Source organism: Poecilia formosa, unplaced genomic scaffold (assembly GCF_000485575.1).
Source record: "Poecilia formosa unplaced genomic scaffold, Poecilia_formosa-5.1.2 Scaffold272, whole genome shotgun sequence".
NCBI lineage: Eukaryota > Metazoa > Chordata > Actinopteri > Cyprinodontiformes > Poeciliidae > Poecilia > Poecilia formosa.
In genome coordinates this window covers 7,895-25,689 of record NW_006800211.1, presented here as the reverse complement: position 1 = coordinate 25,689, position 17,795 = coordinate 7,895, and the positions used below count along the sequence as shown (strand labels likewise).

Genomic DNA, 17,795 nt, shown 5'->3' with positions numbered 1-17,795 from the left:
TGGACCTCCACTGGTTCTGGCTGGTTTCTGTGTTTAACCATCAAAAGGGATGGAGAAATGGTTCTGTTAGGATTTCAGTGTTTTGTTTAATTTATTTTTTATATTTCTCATATTATTTNCACACAGCCCTGTGGTACGCCTCAGGGAACAGCATGTCATTTAGCACCGACAGCAGAATGAAACCTGAACGCTGCTGTCTGGATTTGCTCCATCTGGTTGATCTGAAGCCTGCAGGTTTGATCTCCTGGCTGAAGAGTCGTCAGGCTGGACGCTGAGCCCGTGAAACGGTGTGAAGTGGCTTTGAGTCGCTGCATGAGGAGAGCTGAGTGATATTAGTTGGTTCGTCGTTCTCCAGCGGTTTTCTGATTAAAAGCGAGCAGCAGCAGCTTCCTCTGGGCTCCTCCTTATCAAACTGCATTAAGTCCAGATTCAGCCTTCAGAGCAGCAGTCGTGATGGGATGGATCAGCACCAAACAGGATCATCACTTTGCCTTAAATCCTGCTGACTGGGACTTTAAGCAGGAATTAGTTTCAGTTTGTTTCTGTACAAACAACAAAGCGGCAGTTTTAATTTCTTGAAGTGTCCTCCAGTCGTTCCTCTCTAAGCTGCTAAAGTCTCCTTCCTGCAGGGGAAGCAGAACGCTGTGACTCGTTTTAAACCTGGATTTACCTGAAATCGGCTCCGACTCGTCCTGGACTTCATTTCTCCTTCTGTGAACCTTTAAGTCTCTAATTGTCTTCAGTTCGTCCTGCTGAGTCGATTATTCACCTTCATGGCTGCTTTCCTTTCATTCCTCCTCCTTAAAGCAGTCCTTCTCCTCCTCTGGGTTTTGTTTTTTCTGCGTTGCCGTGTATCAGACGTTGATGAGTCAGAGCCGTAATGACCTGTAATTGCTGGTCGGTTTCAGTCTCCTGTCGGCCGACTCGCCGCTGTTTGTAAAGAAAAACGTTCCTCATGGTTTAAAGGTTTAAATCCGTGGGGTGGTGACCGCCCAGCAGGCAGAAGTGCTGATGATTACAAGCTTCCTGAACACATTTTATTTCCTCCAAACATGCAGTGAAACCATCGAGTAAAGAGTTACAACGTCTGACGCCGCTACAGAAACCAGCAGCTGAGTTATCACTTCCTGTCTGGTTTATCAGGCCGCCATGGAGGAACTTCCACGGCTGCTTCAGGCCAATCTGAGCTCTGCACTTTGACTAGGCCATTGTATCTGTTGTATTGTTGTTATAGACATCAGTCTCATTCAGGTGGATTAAAGACAAAATGTGCAGCAAAAACACATGAATGATGCAAACTCCATAAAACACAAACATAAAAAATGAATACAAACAGAAAATGTTGCAACTGCAAGAAATGGAAGCAAAAGGAAAAATAATTTCCTTAAAAACATAATGGTCCAGTTGTGATTGCACCATTAGGTATGTTTTATGTTTGTGTCATGTATAGGTTTCAGTGCCTCTCAGGTGTGATGCTCATGCTTCTCTGATGCTGGAAAACTTTTATCCTCTCATTAGTGGCGCGTCTTTGACGTCCAGCCTGGAAGGGCTAAGATGCGTTCACTGACCAGAGGAAAATGAGACTTCTGAGTCACGGTTGGGTCAAAACCAGCTGGATTCCAGCTTCTTTCTGTCTGTGTGCATCTCTCCAGCTTTTTTACTGTAAATGTAGTTATTTTACGCGGCTCCTCGGTTGGAGACGCGTTCTGGTCTCTGCGGCGTTTTTCTCAGAAAGCAGAGAGAATCAGCAGCTTGTGGGTTTATTATTGGCGCTGAGAGGTGAGAGCCGCTGTGGACAAACCTCCAATTGATCCTGCAGCAGTTGGCCTTTGCCAGCTCATATTATGCTGCTCTTAATTTAGTGCAGAAAGTTCTCCTTAGTGCCAGCGAGCTACTCTTGATCAAAGTCATTAGTCACTTGATTTGGACTCTTTGCTGCTGAATAATTGAGGCGGTGTGAGGATAAAGGATTTGACTGTGCCGGCTCACTAGTTAGAGGAAGTGAGCAGAAACTCTGAGTCTTAGAGAGAAAGACGGGAGGAGGGAAACGGCGGACAGGAGGAAGTAAATTAGGGAAAGATTGAAAAGGAGGAGAGTGTTGATGTGATGAATGCGTTGTGTGCTCTGTCCACCACAGCCCTGATGAAACATTTAGCGCTGGAATATCTGTGAAAGTGCCACCCATGACTCCAGAAAAAAGCCATCGCCTCCATTTATCCTCCCGCTGGTCGCAACGTTTCCCGGGTTTTCCTCCTAACAAATGGCCGTTCACTCAGAGTCCCTCCGCTCAGCCTATCATCATACATCAAACACAGAAGTGCCTTTCTCAGATAAAACACAATAATATGTTTTTTCCGTCCCATTAGCTTCCCATCAGGTTCTGGAATATTTCCACGATTCATCACCTTACTGTACGACTTCTGTAAAGTAAATATTGGGAGCAGCTTGGAGGAAAGGCTTCTCCTGAAAAGCATCCCATCACCAAACTGAGAGCAGAAAAACGCGAGTGTTTTATGAATGAAGCAGCCACTTCCTGCCTCCGCCCCTCAGATCTCGGATAAGAAACATGTTTCTCATCTTTCTTCTCCTCGATTCGTCTCCTCTCTACAAATCTGAGGAGTCTGTTCGCTGCGGCGTTCGTCTGTGAAGCCGATAAGAGTCTAAATCTGCGTCTGTCCTCATGTCTGAGAGCCAGAGAGTGAGTGAAGATCTGATGCAGATCCTCCGGAGCTGCATGTCGAACAGTTTGTTTCCACTCGGCTCTGCTTCAGCTTCGGCCAGCAGAATAAACCTCCTGTTGCTTCCAGCTTAATCTAAAATAACCTGCTGCTGCTCATCTGAGGAAGAGGAGGAATTTCCACCCAGGATGAAGGAACAATCAGAGATTTGGAGCAGGCGGTTCCTCCTCAGCAGCAGAGGTCACATTTAATTCTCCCAGATGATTCCTTCAGTCTGCAGCTAATTCAAACCTGAATGCTAAACACGGAGACGTTTGTCCTCTTTAACATCGGAGGGAATGTGGAGCGAATGCTCAAGCAGGTCCAGACAGCTGTCATCATGTTGGACATGAAAACGATTTTACTCATTTCATGAGGCAGGTCAGGCTGATCTGGGTTTTCAGAGTCAGAAAGAAAACTTTGAATTTATTTAGAGTTTTGTTCCACTTTTTGAGGATTTTTGCAACACATCTGATGAAATGAGCCATTCTGAAGGGATCGTTATAGATCACTGATAAAGCCACTAAGATACTAATATGGGCTGTAAAGTCACCCATAGGGCCATAAAGGTCACTAATGTAGCATTTAATTCACTCATAGGGCATTTAAAGTCAACAATGTGGCTACTAAAGTAATGAATTTGGCCCCTAACATTTTGGCTAAGGTCACATATTAAGGTCATTAAGGTCACTAATATGGCTCCAAGGTCACATAGGCCCATTAAGGTTTAATATGACCCTGAAAGTCCTTCATAGGGCCGTTTAGATCTGGCCCCCAAAGGCCACATGGGGCTGCCAAGGTCACTGGGGGTCACTGGTCCTGCTCTGCTCAGCTCAGTGTTTGGGTTTTTGTCGCTTGACCATCTGAACTTCGCTAGCAGTGCCATCTGGACCTGTTACTGTAATTGTTCTGACTTAATTTTGTTCTGATATTTGTCATCGTGATCAGAACCTCAGACGGTTCTGGATCAGAGGAGAAACTTCTCAGTGGCGGAGCCAACAGGTGACATCTGGACATTTTCCAGAAGGACCTCAGCGGAGAAGCCGTCAGACATACATGGAAATATTTCTGCTGTTTATGATGCAAACATCCATAAACAACCAATTAGCAGAGATGCATTTAAGTGAGCAGCTCCCACCTCCCCGTTCCATTTTAATCTCCTTCATGACATGAAAACAATTTGTCTCCCACTGAAATCATCAGCTGTAATAATTAACCAAATTCCTTTATGAAATATTAATTGAGAGCAAGGAAATGTGTGTAGAAGATTTAAACGGAGCTCAGCTTGATTAGAAGCTGAGCTAAAAACCTCACAGTGTGAAGATTTGTCACAAACCTGCAGAAAACCAACATCACAACTTCACTGTGTTTTCATTTAACTGCCAACGTTAAGATTTACACAGAGAACAAACCTGTTTTTAGACCAAACTGCCAAAATATTATCAAAACTCAGATTATTTATAATTCTCAAACTATAAACATTGAACTTTCTGTTACAAATAAACTAAATCAAAGATAAAGAATCAACAGTTTTCTTAATATCCTGCTGCATTTTGATTTTCCAAAATGTAAACAATATTTACTTTCTGAACTAAAACATTTACAATTAAAATTCTCCATCTGTTTTGCAGTGATGTTTTCTCTCCCAGTTTTTACCTCTTCCCGCCTCTCTTCAGGCTGTGAGAGCGACTTCTGGGGCCCCCACTGCACCAACCGCTGCCAGTGCCGCAACGGGGCCAAATGCAACCCGATAACGGGGGCCTGCGTCTGCACCGACGGCTTCCAGGGCTGGCGCTGCGAGGAGCACTGCCACCACAACCTCTACGGCAAAGACTGCATGCAGGAGTGCCAGTGCCTCAACGGCGCCACCTGCCACCACCAGAGCGGGGAGTGCCTCTGCGCGCCTGGCTACACTGGCAGCTTGTGAGTGGCTCCACCAGAACAAAACGCACAATAAGTCACCAAATAAATACGTCTGTTAGCTTGTAAATCACTGAAATACGTTAAAGACCTGCTGCTGCTGCTGATGGATCAGTTCTCCACTCAGGTTTTCTGGTTCCGGTCAGTCAGGGAGGATTCAGCTTCTATGCACCACAAATCTGGAACAAACTCCCAGAAAACTGCAAAACAGTCGAAACACCAACTGCATTTCAGTCACCATAACGACCGAACTGGAATCACAAAAATAAATATACTTAATGGAAACACAGCAATTTAAAATAAACTCTGTTTTTGTTTGATAAGAAGTTTTTTGTGCTCATCTTGGGTTTGAGTTTGCAGATGGATCAAAATGTAGACAGGAGCTGGGAGCATGGGTCGTGCTGAATCTTCTTTAAAGATTAAACTAAAAATCACAGGGAGTTCAGGGAGCCAGAGGAGAACAAAAAACACCAGAAAAGCACAAAGAGCAAATAAAAAAAAATAAACAAACTAGAATCAGCATAAGAAGAACAGAACAAAGGTAAAACAGAAACAAGGCTGACTTAATCAAAAAAAGCAACGATGAAACAGAATAATAATGAAACTGGAAACAATCAAAACATCAAAACAACTCAGAATAACCCAGGATGTGACGTCGTTAAGATGTTTTTTTTCTGTATCAGAATTACCTTGTGTTACCAAACTGCAATGGAATCTGCAGTTTGCAGTCATGTGATCAGCCGCTGGATGTTACTACTGCCAGAAATGACAAAGAAGACAACAGGAAGTAGTTGGAGGATGATGGCGTTGTGTTTTTTTAATGGATTATTGCACAAACAAACTTATTCATGTATTTCAATAGCATTTTTTTAACCAAAGGAAAAAAAACAAAAGCAATTTTTTTTACATTAGTGGAATATTGACAAAGTTTTAGCGTATTAGTAATGGAAACGCAGCGACTGAGTTCCTTTAAATCTAAGCTAAAAACCCACAGCTGCCTTTGATTAACAATAACTGGAACATGGATCAATATGTTTGATGATAAAATGTAATGTTTGTTGCTGGTTTCACAGTTGGTGACTTGTAAGATGTAAAACACTTTTTGAAATGTTCCATAAAAATAGACTTTGATTAAAAATTACTGCAGAATTGAGAAGAAAGTGAATCTGGAAGATTTTTTTCTAGATTTTTAACAATTTTTTTGCCACATTGAGACATTAATTTGTGTCTTCAATCAACTTTTCCCCAGGAATACAATATATGATGAAGATATGGGAAGGAATTTATGCTAATTTTCAGATCGTAACTCAGTGAGGTTCAGTAGGGGGAAGGTTTTCTCCTGCTGTCTTTTGCTGCTGAAATATGCAAATAAAGATTTCTGTGTGAGCGGATGAAGTCAGCATCTTTCCCCGCCTGTGTTGCTGCAGATGAAAATGTTTCTGTTTGTCTCCTGCAGCTGTGAGGAGCCCTGTCCTCCAGGTCAACACGGCTCCATGTGCGAACAGCGCTGCTCCTGTCAGAACGGAGGAACCTGCCATCACGTCACCGGGGAGTGTCACTGCCCGCCCGGCTGGATGGTATGGCCCCGCACGCCGCCGCCCCGCTGCAGACCATCAGAAACATTCTCACTGCACCAAACAGAGGAAATCAGAGCAACACGAAACAGTATGGAACACCTTTAGTGTCACAGTACAACTAAAACACCATCCGTTCTGTAGACCTGGGCTAAGATTACCAGCAGTGTTTTATTTACCAGAATGTAAACATGCAGCAGCAGAGAAGAAGAAGCTCAGTCCTACAGCAGAAAGTGCCTGACCTGAACCAGCATGGCTGCTTCAACGGCCGGAGGAGAACTCTGCTTCCCTCCAGAAACAAGATGGTGGATAGCAGGAGTTAGCTTACCAGAACTGCATCTGGATGCTTTGCAACCATGTGCCAAGCACGGTGGTGGAGGTATGATGGTTTGGGAACCTGGAAGCCTTGCAGTCACGGATTGGACCAGGATCTCCTCAAAGTTTTCTAGAGTCAGATGTGGATCCATCTGTCCAACAGCTGAAGCTCGATCCGTTTAACAATGACTTACACAGAAACAAGTCATTTAAGCTGCCAAATCATTAGTGACTTTGGTGAAATATCACCGGTCAGCAGAGGTTCGACTCAAATTACGAATACATCCAGTACATATAAAATACTTTATTTTACAATAAATGTGCACAGAGTAGAACATGTGAACCAGCCTTGCTGATATGTGGGTGAACATGTGAGTTTGTTCTGACCCGCTCCTGCCTCCCTCCTCAGGGTCCGGTGTGCGCCCAGCCGTGCCCCTTCGGCTGGTTCGGCATCAACTGCTCCGAGGAGTGCACGTGTCGGAACGGAGGCCTGTGTGACCACATCAGCGGCGTCTGTCAGTGCACCGCCGGCTACATCGGAGAGAGGTGAGCTAACCCCTCTCCAGCGCCGCTCAGCGCCACTGGCATCACAAAAACATCACATTTTTACCTGCGCCACAAAATAGGAGCATCCAAAATGCAGTGGTGGGTCCGTCAACTAAAGAGTTAGATGCTAATGCTAAACCGCTACACCATCATGGTATTTAGGGGAAGCTAATGCTAAACCGCTACACCATCATGGTATTTAGGGGAAGCTAATGCTAAACCGCTACACCATCATGGTGTTTAGGGGAAGCTAATGCTAAACGCTAACTTCATCTCTGCTTGAAACACTGCAACCCTTAAGCAACAATTTAACTTTGACACAATAATTACATGTTCTGTTTTACCCTCAGCTATTGGATTTGTTTCTATCTTTTTCTCTGCTGTCTGTGTTTAATTTAGCTCATTTATGAATTTATTCATTTTAGAATTTGTCTAAATTAAGGGAAGTTAAGTTTGCTAAACATTTTCAAAGTTAGCTAGACTGCTAAAGGGAAATTAGCCCTGCTATTAGTGTGTTAGCGGATTAGCGGATGCCCCCCTGCTGCCAGTACATATTTTTTCACCACTGCCTCTTTGTTACATAAAGTAGGAAGAAGACGTGTAAATCAGTGTCGATCTGAACTTAACGAGGGGTGTATCCATTTGCCTTATTAAAAACGAAAAGGTAATCCATTTTGTAAATTCTTCTAGATTGAATTTTTTTGTCTCAGCAATAAAAGCTGGAACTGGTTCAATCTTTTCTTCACTGAAGCCATTTTAGCAGAATTTGGTTCACCAAAGTCTGCTTTGGAGTGGAAGTCAGATATGAGTGACTTTGTTTGGGATGAAATGTCTGTAATAATTAAAAATAAAACGTCTCCATCTGCATCAGGACGTAGGAAGTCGGCCTGGGGGCTATAAATGGCCCCCGCCCCCCAGCTTGGACACCCCAGCTTTAACCCTTCCATCCTGTGGCCTCCATCTCCCCCCCTCCACCCGTCATTATTCTCATTCAAGCCAAATTACCTCCATCCATCCAGGCTCAGACAGCTGAATTAGCCTACATGGAATAATTCCCAGACTGCTTCTCTTCCTCTCGTCCGCGTTCTAATGGAATTAGCCCAGATAAGAGTCGGCGTGATTTAAACGTGACGCCCAACAGAAGTCCTCGCCGCGCCGCTTTAATTGAGTGATTTGTCTGTTTCTTAATGGTTTCTGCTGCTGGACGTGTGAGGAATGCAGCAGGCCGGACTCGGCTGCCTCCATCAGCCGCTCAGAAACTCTGCCGCCTTTGGGGCCGAGGGTTTAACGCCGAGCCTGCCGACCTCCTGAGAGGCCGCCGCCGCCGCCGCCGCCGCGCTGGTTTTATTGCTCAACAGCAGCCTCATTAATCTGTCTCTGGATAATAAATGAATGTTTGAAGGACGATTTTTACATTTAAAACCCACTCCTAACATTTATTGTTAGACCTGTTCAAATATTCAGATTTTTATCTTTTTTTCTTTTTTGGTGTAAAATTAGATTTTCAGTGTTTATTCATGTTTCTGCACTAAAAAGCTTCATTCAGTTACAAACTCAATTTAAAGAATCATTTAGTAACCATAAGTGGGATTTAACTGTCATTGTTGAGGCTGATGTCTGCTGCTGTAGCAGTCTGTATGACAAAATCTGCAAGCGCTTCTGACTGAAGACACTCTCTCTCATGTTCATAATGTTTTTCATATATGAACCACAGAACAGAACCAGCTTCCTGTTATTAGCTAGTTTAGCTTTTTAAGGCGGCATCATTCCCTCCAGCTCTGTTCAGTCCACCTTAATCCAACTCCAGTCCATCTGCCTAGTCAAAGTCCGGTCCGGTTGGTGTGAATGCTAAATGACCTCTGACCTCTGGTCCTCCAAACCTCGGTCTGGGTTTGGAGCAGGGCAACTCTGGTTTGGTTTGAACGCCAGTCGAACCAGAGACTGCACCAAAAGCAGGAATTGGACTACAGCGCAAGGCATTCTGGGTAAATACAACCAAAGCTGCTAGCCTAGCGCTAGCAGCAGAAATGGCTCCTGGTCTTCAGCCAAAGACTAAAGAGAAATCCTCCAACCGCTAAAATCTGACGCCTCCATCTTGTTTCCATCTGGTGAAGAAGGAAGTTGCTCTCAGTGTCTTCAGAGGTTTTTGTGTCGTTTCCTTCAGTGGTTCTTGGTGCAGCGCCCCCACAGGCCAGGAGGGGAACAGGTTGGTTGGACTCAGAACCACAGCAGCTGGAGGTGGAGGAGCAGATGATGGAGTTCTGGTTCCAGTGGAACCGGGACCATCAGGAGGAAGCAACCTGAGTCCCTGGTTCTGATGCTGCCACTGCAGGAGTTGTTGATGAGACTCTGAACTCCTCAGCTTCTCTGATCCGCCTGACGACTGCTGAGTCATCCGAGTCTTTCTGTGGTGATTGGAGTCTGACCTGCGCTGGAGGTCCGAGTCCCGTCCCTGAGGCGCTCCTGTCCCTACAACCAAACCATCAACGGAGGTTCTTCAGTTTAAGTCCTAAAGGTTTATCAGGACCTCTGGAGGAAAGCAGGAGGATTTCTCCAGTTTATTCCGACTCTTGAATTACATGTTGAATTAAAATATTAACTGATTATCTGCCGTCATGTTCCTCTGGCAGGTGCTTCCATTATTTTCAGGGCCTCGTTAATATCACTGAGTGCAGGCTAATAAACACAACAAAAGGTTTTCCCGGCAGCGCAGACTACTTCCTCCTCGCTGATCCTGCAGCTGGATTTACGCCGCTCGGCAACTCTTCCAATAAAAGCCTTCATAAAGGAGGATTTACGGCGCCGCCCGCCTTGTCGACCGCATTCATTTAATAACGCCGTGTCTAAGAAAGCTCCCAACGAGGCATCTGCAAGTCAAACGCGCTGCTGTCGGTGACGGGCTGCAGGAGAACCTGAAACTGAAACATTTGGAGGCAAACAGCTGCTTTCATTTCCAGAAAACAAATCAACAATAATCTGATTCATCAGGCATAAACTGGACCTCCACTGGTTCTGGCTGGTTTCTGTGTTTAACCATCAAAAGGGATGGAGAAATGGTTCTGTTAGGATTTCAGTGTTTTGTTTAATTTATTTTTTATATTTCTCATATTATTTTATTTCTTTTTCATATTTGAGTTTTAATTCATGTATTTTCTTATTACGGCTGTATTTTGTTCATTTTTTAAGTATTTTACATATTTTTCTGTCTTTTTTATTGTATTTTCTTTTTTTCTCATTTCATTTCATTCTTTTCAACATTTGAATTTTTTATATTTAGGTTGTATTTTTTTCTTTTATAATGATGCATGTTGGTTTTTATTTCTTATCTGATTATTTTTTAAGCATTTTATTTCTTTTAATTTTTATTTTTGCTTGTTTTTATGCCTTTCATTAATTGGATTATTACTTTTCTTATTTTGGTTGTATTTTGTTTTCTTTTTTTAATTTAATTTAGTTAAATAAATTAAATATTTAACATTTAGGGCGACAACTAAATGCACATTTAGTTGTCGCCCTAAATGTGTATTAATTTTATTTTTAGTATTTTTATTACATTTTCATGTATTGTTTTCTGTTTTTTCATTAAGTTCAGTATGTGCTTTAGGGTTGAATGACTTAACATAAATGAATTTAATAAAACCAAGATGTAAAAAGTGTAAACAAATATTGCAAACCTGATTATTTAAGACGAAAAAGTTTTAAATTGGATTAAAAGTGAAACCTGCTGTGAAACCGGCCAGTCACAGTGTTTTCTGGTAACCATGGCAGCAGGATGATGATGTAACTTCCTGTTCCTGTCCAGGTGCCAGGAGGAATGTCCGGTGGGAACGTACGGCCCGCAGTGCGCCCATAAGTGCGACTGCCTGAACCGGGCCCGGTGCTACCACATCAACGGGGCGTGTCTCTGCAGCGAGGGCTTCAAGGGCCCCAGCTGCCAGGACCGCTTCTGCCCCGCCGGCCTCTACGGGCTGCTCTGCGACAAGATCTGCCCCTGCAAGGGCAACAACACGCTCAGGTGGGGCAAACAACACATTGCGCTCAGCGTGCTCCACAGTGATCTGAATAAACGTCCTGTGTGGTTTTACTGAACGCACCAGCTGAGACTGGGATGTCCACAGTGAGGTCCGCGGGCCTTTTGCGGCCCTCAGAGAGATCCTGTGCGGCCCTCGTCCACAATTCAAGAAAAGCAGAACTTTATTTCATTGGCTGCTGCTGGAGAAGCGCTAAAACAAGTTAAAGTGAAATGAGGCAAATTGAAATATCTGAAAAATGAAAACTTAAGTAACAACACAAACTATTCATCTTGTATCTATCCCCGTTTGTCTCTTAGTTTTTCTTATCACTGACAAAGCACCCGACTGGTTTTGCTTTCATTTTAATTTGATCGCACATATCGTGGCTGAAGCCATCAGTTAAATAATCCTCGACTAACTTAGTCGGAGCACACGCTCAAAAAAAGCCACTCAAAGCAGTAATTAAGCCCAACTGTACAAAAATATACAGATTTTATTGCATTGTAGGCACAAAATTATTCATTTTCTTATTTAAAAAGGTATATTTGCATATTTCAATGTTTTTCTAATATTGTGTAAAAAAGATTAAGAAATCTGTTGCATGTGCCAATTTATTATGTGATTAATTAATTAATCACCAGAAAATCAATAACTAAAATAATTGTTAGTTGCATCCAGTAACTTTTACTCGACAGATTAAACTTTGCTGAATAAGTTTTAAAAACAAACGGAGCGACTCGTGTTTCTTTAGCTTCGCTAAGGAGTTTAGCTAAAACATCTACAATTATTTACTGATTATTTCTGCTAGTTTCATCAAAATATTCCTATTTAATTTGTTTTCAGGGTAGCTGCAGCCTGTTCCTTTTTGGTAAATTATGGGTTTGTTTATTGTTACTTTTTTTGTTTCCTGAGTTTAATGTTGACAATTTACCAAAATAAAATGAACTGAACTGGAATAATTTTGATATCTTCATAACAAAAGATACAAACTTTTTGTTTGTTTCTGTTTTTGTCCCATGGATAATTTTAGCTTCACAGTTGTCGCCCGTAATGTGAAAACTTTGTACCGCCCTGGTCTAAGAGCCTCTTCCCCTCCAGCTGCCACCCGCTGTCGGGGGAGTGCACCTGCGCCGCCGGATGGGCGGGGCTTTACTGCAACGAGACCTGCCCCGCTGGTTACTATGGCGACGGCTGCAAGGAGCCGTGCAGCTGCGCCAACGGAGCCGACTGCGACGGCGTGAGCGGAGCCTGCGTCTGCGCGCCGGGGTTCATCGTGAGTGAACAAACACGACACGGTTCAAAATGGCTGCCCTGCAGGAGGGAAGCGAATGTTACAAATAAAACCAGAGAGCGGTAAAAACAAATACATCAGTCCTGGATTTTACGTCCATCATCTGCTGAGGGTTTCGGTACAATATGTCAGAAATATTCACAGGCTTTTAATTTCATCAAACTTCAGTGGGTCTCATGTGACAGAGCAGCATGAATGAGTCCAGGACGACTCATCGTCTTCATCATTTCTTTTACAGGAACACTGTTATGTGTTTTAATTTAGTTTTTTAATTACAGTATTAAGTTAAACTGAAGATGAATGAGCTTTAAAATCAAGTTTCCATACCTTGTATCTTGTCCTTAAATCAACTTGATGAAATTTCTGAGTTAAAACCAAAATTATTTTCGAGTTGACGTTACTTTTCCAGTTAAATCACGTTGCCATGTTTTACAGTGTAAGTCCTCTCCAGGCCTCTGTGCTTCTCGTCGTCTCGGTCCAGTAAACTGTCAGAACCTGAACTGTGACTTTCTAGAAGCTCCGGATTGAAACTGAATATTTTTAAAGAAATATTCACATCACAAAGCATTTTTAAGGCGGAAATTGAATTTTTTATCTTCATGTCGTGCCACATTGATTTACTTTCACTCAGTAGAAAGAGTCTTAGTTTTAGATTTATTTTGATCCAGATCATTTAAAGTAAACCGTACAGTTCCTGAGGTTTATGGAAGATTAAAACATCGTGTGATTTGTTTGATCTTGAAAGCTGTAAAACCAGAAAAGCTTCATTTGTTTTATTTTCTGCTTATTTAGACATTCAGAAAAGCTTTTATTGCTTACCCATAATGCAACAGATCAACTTCTAACTCTGTGTAATTTACCAATTTCTGCTCTTAACTTCAGCCGTCATTAGTTGATGAGGCGATAAATAATGAGGGGAGGAAAAGTTTTCTTTCTTCTCTGTGGAAGCGGCCGTCTTTGATGCGCTGCTGTTGACTCGATCCGGCCTAATGAACGGCTGTCAGACGCTCCGCGTCTCACCGGATTGCATCAGCTGCTGGTCCATCGCAGCAAACAGCTGCAACAAATCAAAGGGATTTCCTCAGAAACACAGGAGCTGCGTCTCTGCTGTGAAGACTGGAGCGCTGCTTCCTGACCGATGCGTCTGCATGCAGGTGCAGGGAAAGCGTGCAGCTGGCGGACCTGCAGACTCAGCAGGCCTGGGAGCTGCAGGTGTGCAGCTGGGATGTAGGTCAGAGTAACGAGGGGAACAAAAAACCAACCTGGAAGCTTTCAGAAAACATGATCAGCTTTAAATCTCCTTCAGAGGACAGAAAATATGGATTTTTATTTAAAATATTGAAATTATTTTTATTTATTTAGTTTCATCTGTTTCTGTTCTGCTAAGAAGCGCCGCTCCCTTTTTTCAGTTGGAGAGCAGGTGTGACAGTAAATGATCGTCTGCTGTCGCTGCGCTCTCATTCAGGAGGAGACGTTGCCGTGAAGTTATCGACTCGATGCGATCAGCCGGGTTTCCTGAAAATGTTTCCACTGGAGCCGAAACTCTGCTAATTAATTACAGATATTTTAAAATCATCGGATCAGATGGTCCAGAAACTCAAACCGCGATCAAATCCAGACTTTTTTTTACCTTCAGTCCAAATCAACTAAATCTGTTTAGAGCCATAAAATGAACGTGATAGTTTGTGTTTATGATGCCAAAGTCTATGAATTAGTTTAGATTTTTAATGAAAGAATAAAACTTTGGATTTGTTTTTAGCTCTGCAAACTGAACTGCGACTTTACTGCACAGTGGAACGTAATATTCTTACATTCAATTTGTTCTGGATGTAAAAACATTTTAAATATAAATATATTCTATTTGCCTTCAATGAATTGACTTTGATGAATTGATTAAATAGATTTTAATGTTTTAAACATTTTAATGCAATTAATCACATTTAATTAAGAAAAAGACGTTTCTTGCTGGAACCTTTCAAGTCGTGCGTTTCTGGTCCGCCCTTAAATCTGACGCACAGCTACATCCGCTAACAGAGAAGCTGCAGGTTAATTTCTGCTTCTGAACGATCTGATTGATCCCTGGAAAACACTGAGCAGTTAGCATAGCTTAAAATAGCACCTCAATGCTAAACATGTAGCAGCTAATGCTAATGCTAGCATCCAGGTTTCTAAAGAAGCCGACCGGATAGAATAACGCTTTGCTCCGATCTGATGGTTGAAGAACAGACTAAAAATAATAAGTATTTTTGTTGTTGATGCTTCAAACCCATTCAGAGCCTCATCACTCACTTCTCCTTTCATGTACAAAACATTTTCAAACATTTGGAAACAGTGATTATGTGTAAACATGGATGAGTTTATGGTTGTTTCTTATTTATGTGTTTTAACACCAAGAGGGAAATTATTTACACACAAATGAACATTTTCTTTACTTATTAATGTTCATTCTGACATGTTGTCCCATTTTTAAAAATAAAACCATGAATCATTTTCAGTTAAACTATTTTTATGTTATTTTGCATGAAATCCTAATAAAACACTGAAGTTTATTCATATTATCTGTTGGCTGAATCACCTTGAGCTTTTCAGTTTGCGTTTCTGGCGTTCAGTGAAAAGCTGTGAAGTGATTGCAGGGTTAGTTTTGAGTGTGTGTGGCCCCGCGGGGCCCCGTGGCCCCGGCCGCCTGCGGCGCTGCCCGGTCCGGCCGGACAGAGGCCGCCGCAGCTTTTCTAATTGGGCCGACAACATCAGAGATTTCAGCAGATGAAAGCAGGACGGCGCCGCAGATGAATGTGTGTTTGGTTTATCAGAGTTATTGATTCTCAGAGAATTGATGGAGCGCTGGAAGCCGCCGCTGTGGATGAGGAACCGGCTTTAAACGGGATTTATTTGGAGTATTGTCACCAGTTCGGACGGTCGGGTCGATACCTGTAAACATGGCCGCCTCTGACCTGAGGTCCAATCTCCGTTCCTCCATCAGCAGACGCCTTGTTAGCTCCCTCAGTCGGCCTCTGAAGTGCAGCAAAGCTTCGTCTAAATGTCTCCGCCTTTAACGAATCGCAGAACTTTGATCCCTCAGGAAGGTCGGCTTCTCTAACCTTTGCTTGAATTTAATTTGACGATTGATTCGTTTTTAAGTGGAAATAAATATTTTCAACATTTATTTGCCAGGAGTTTAAAGTCAGAGAAAAAACACAAAATTTAATTAAAACTGACAAGATTTACATCCTGTTCTTGCTTTTTTTGTTTTGTTTGTTTTACATATTACTAAAAAAAAGAAAAAAACACTGATTTCCCTACCAACATGTTTCAGTCCTGGTGCTGATCCGAGTTATTTAGGATGGAACAAGAAGCTGAAGTTGAGGCTGATTCTACATTAGAGTAGATTTAATAAAATTAAACAATAAGAAACTTTATTGTTTTTGTGTCTAAACAAATATGGGAGTCAACAAAGGTCTAAAATTTCATTTTCTGTTAAAGTGTCTTATTCAGGGCAGTTTCTGGAAATGCTACGCTAACATTAGCATGACTACACAAATTCATACTAATTCAAGAAAAATTAAAACTAAAAGAATCAACTCATGTTACCAGAATAAAGACATAACATTAGCAGAATGAAGCAGTAAAAAATACATTTAAAATGAGAAACGTTGAGCATTTTGTGAAGTTATTCTTTGGTACCAGTTTGAAAAGTAAGGAAATATTTAATCTTTTAACATGTTGAACATTAACTCCCATTAAAACGACTTTTTTCTTGTAATTTTATGACTTTCTTCTGGTAAAAGTGTTTTTGTTCTGCTAATATTTTGACTTTATTCTTGTACTTCCTTATAAGACAAATTCCTGTCAGCCTGGCCCTGACGCTCCGTCGTTCGTCTGTTTAATTTAGTGATATTTTCCTCAGATTTTCAGCCGAACTGACGGACATCCTCATTAACCTGCCGCACCTTTCAGAAACATCCTGCAGCCTCTGCAGGTGCACATCCATCAGCGAGACACAATAAGCTGCAGCCAGACGAGCTGGACGCGTTTTCACTTCTGCTGCTCTTTAATTAAAAGATAAACAGCGTTAAAATATTAACTTATTTATTACCCTGAAGTCTGTGGGTTTAATTTGTTTCCTGGTGAAACAGTGAAAAGTCCTGATTAGATGATAAATATCAGGATCTATTGATCCGCCTGTAATTATTGCAGCGGAGGTCACCTGTCGTCCCTTGATGGCTTTAATTATTGAGCCCATGCAGGTTATTTATAACCAAAGTTTTTATAAAGTCCTTAATTCACCAACTTTTTAATAAGTCCTCTCCTGCGCGCCGGCCGGCTTTGTGAATATTAGATTAATAGTAATTTAAAGGCAGCAGGTTGGAAGCGGGCAGCTTTAATTAACAGAGTTTATGGTGCTGATCAATGCAGCAGCGGGCCGGAATGAGGCCGATGCTGCGGCCGCATGATGCCGCTCTGCAGGGCGCCGTCGGCCGCCATCGGCTCCTCCTCGCTGCTTATCACATCACAGCCAGCAAACGAAATGCTCCCGGAGCCTGGATGGGTTTTAACGGAGAGACGATGCTGGAGGAAACGCCTCACCATCTAAAACTGTCCAAACTGCTTTTACATGGAGGCCACAAAACCTTTAGTGCTTTTTAAATTATAAATGCAAAGACTTGTATATTTTTATGTTTCCCTAAATAAACAACAAACTAAACACAATATTTTACTGATCAAAATAGATTTGAAACAGAAAACGTTCTTTTTCCAGATTTAAAAAAAGACAGCAAGCCAAATCCTAACATGTAGAAAAAGGTTGATGATATTTTTCTAGATATTTTTATGTGTTTTTAGCAACAACAGCAGGATTTTTCTCACTCAGCCAGTGGAACTTTGACCAACATCCTGAGGTTTGGTTGATGATTTAATGATTCATTTGACAAAATGTAAACTTTATTTCCTAATTATTGATGTTTCATGATGCGCCTTGTTGCTGGAATGTTTTGAACTAATAAACTTGTTTCTGTGGTTGTCAGGGAGACGACTGCTCCATCAGCTGCCCTCCGGGTCTGCACGGCGCCAACTGCTCCGCCGCATGCTCCTGCCGCAACCGGGCCTCCTGCTGGCATGTGGACGGCGCCTGCATCTGCAGAGAAGGTTGGGCTCCGGTTCCCTCCAGGTTCTGGTTCTGAGTCCAAACGGCACCAGGCTGGGCTCCGGTTCCCTCCAGGTTCTGGTTCTGAGTCCAAACGGCACCAGGTTGGGCTCCGGTTCCCTCCAGGTTCTGGTGGGCTCCGGTTCCCTCCAGGTTCTGGTTGTGAGTCCAAACGGCACCAGGCTGGGCTCCGGTTCCCTCCAGGTTCTGGTTCTGAGTCCAAACGGCACCAGGCTGGGCTCCAGTTCCCTCCAGGTTCTGGTTCTGAGTCCAAACGGC

General features: G+C 42.6%; 1 protein-coding gene across 1 annotated transcript in view; it reads left to right on the top strand.

The window, feature by feature from the left end:
- LOC103151144 (multiple epidermal growth factor-like domains protein 11) overlaps positions 1–17,795 on the top strand; it is a gene marked incomplete at its 3' end in the record, with an annotated part of 89,294 nt that overhangs the window by 64,281 nt on the left and 7,218 nt on the right. The window contains exons 10-12 of the mRNA XM_007571030.2: positions 10,875–11,087; positions 12,184–12,358; positions 17,398–17,518. Coding sequence (XP_007571092.1) covers positions 10,875–11,087; positions 12,184–12,358; positions 17,398–17,518 — 509 coding nt within the window. The remainder of the gene's footprint in view (positions 1–10,874; positions 11,088–12,183; positions 12,359–17,397; positions 17,519–17,795) is intronic.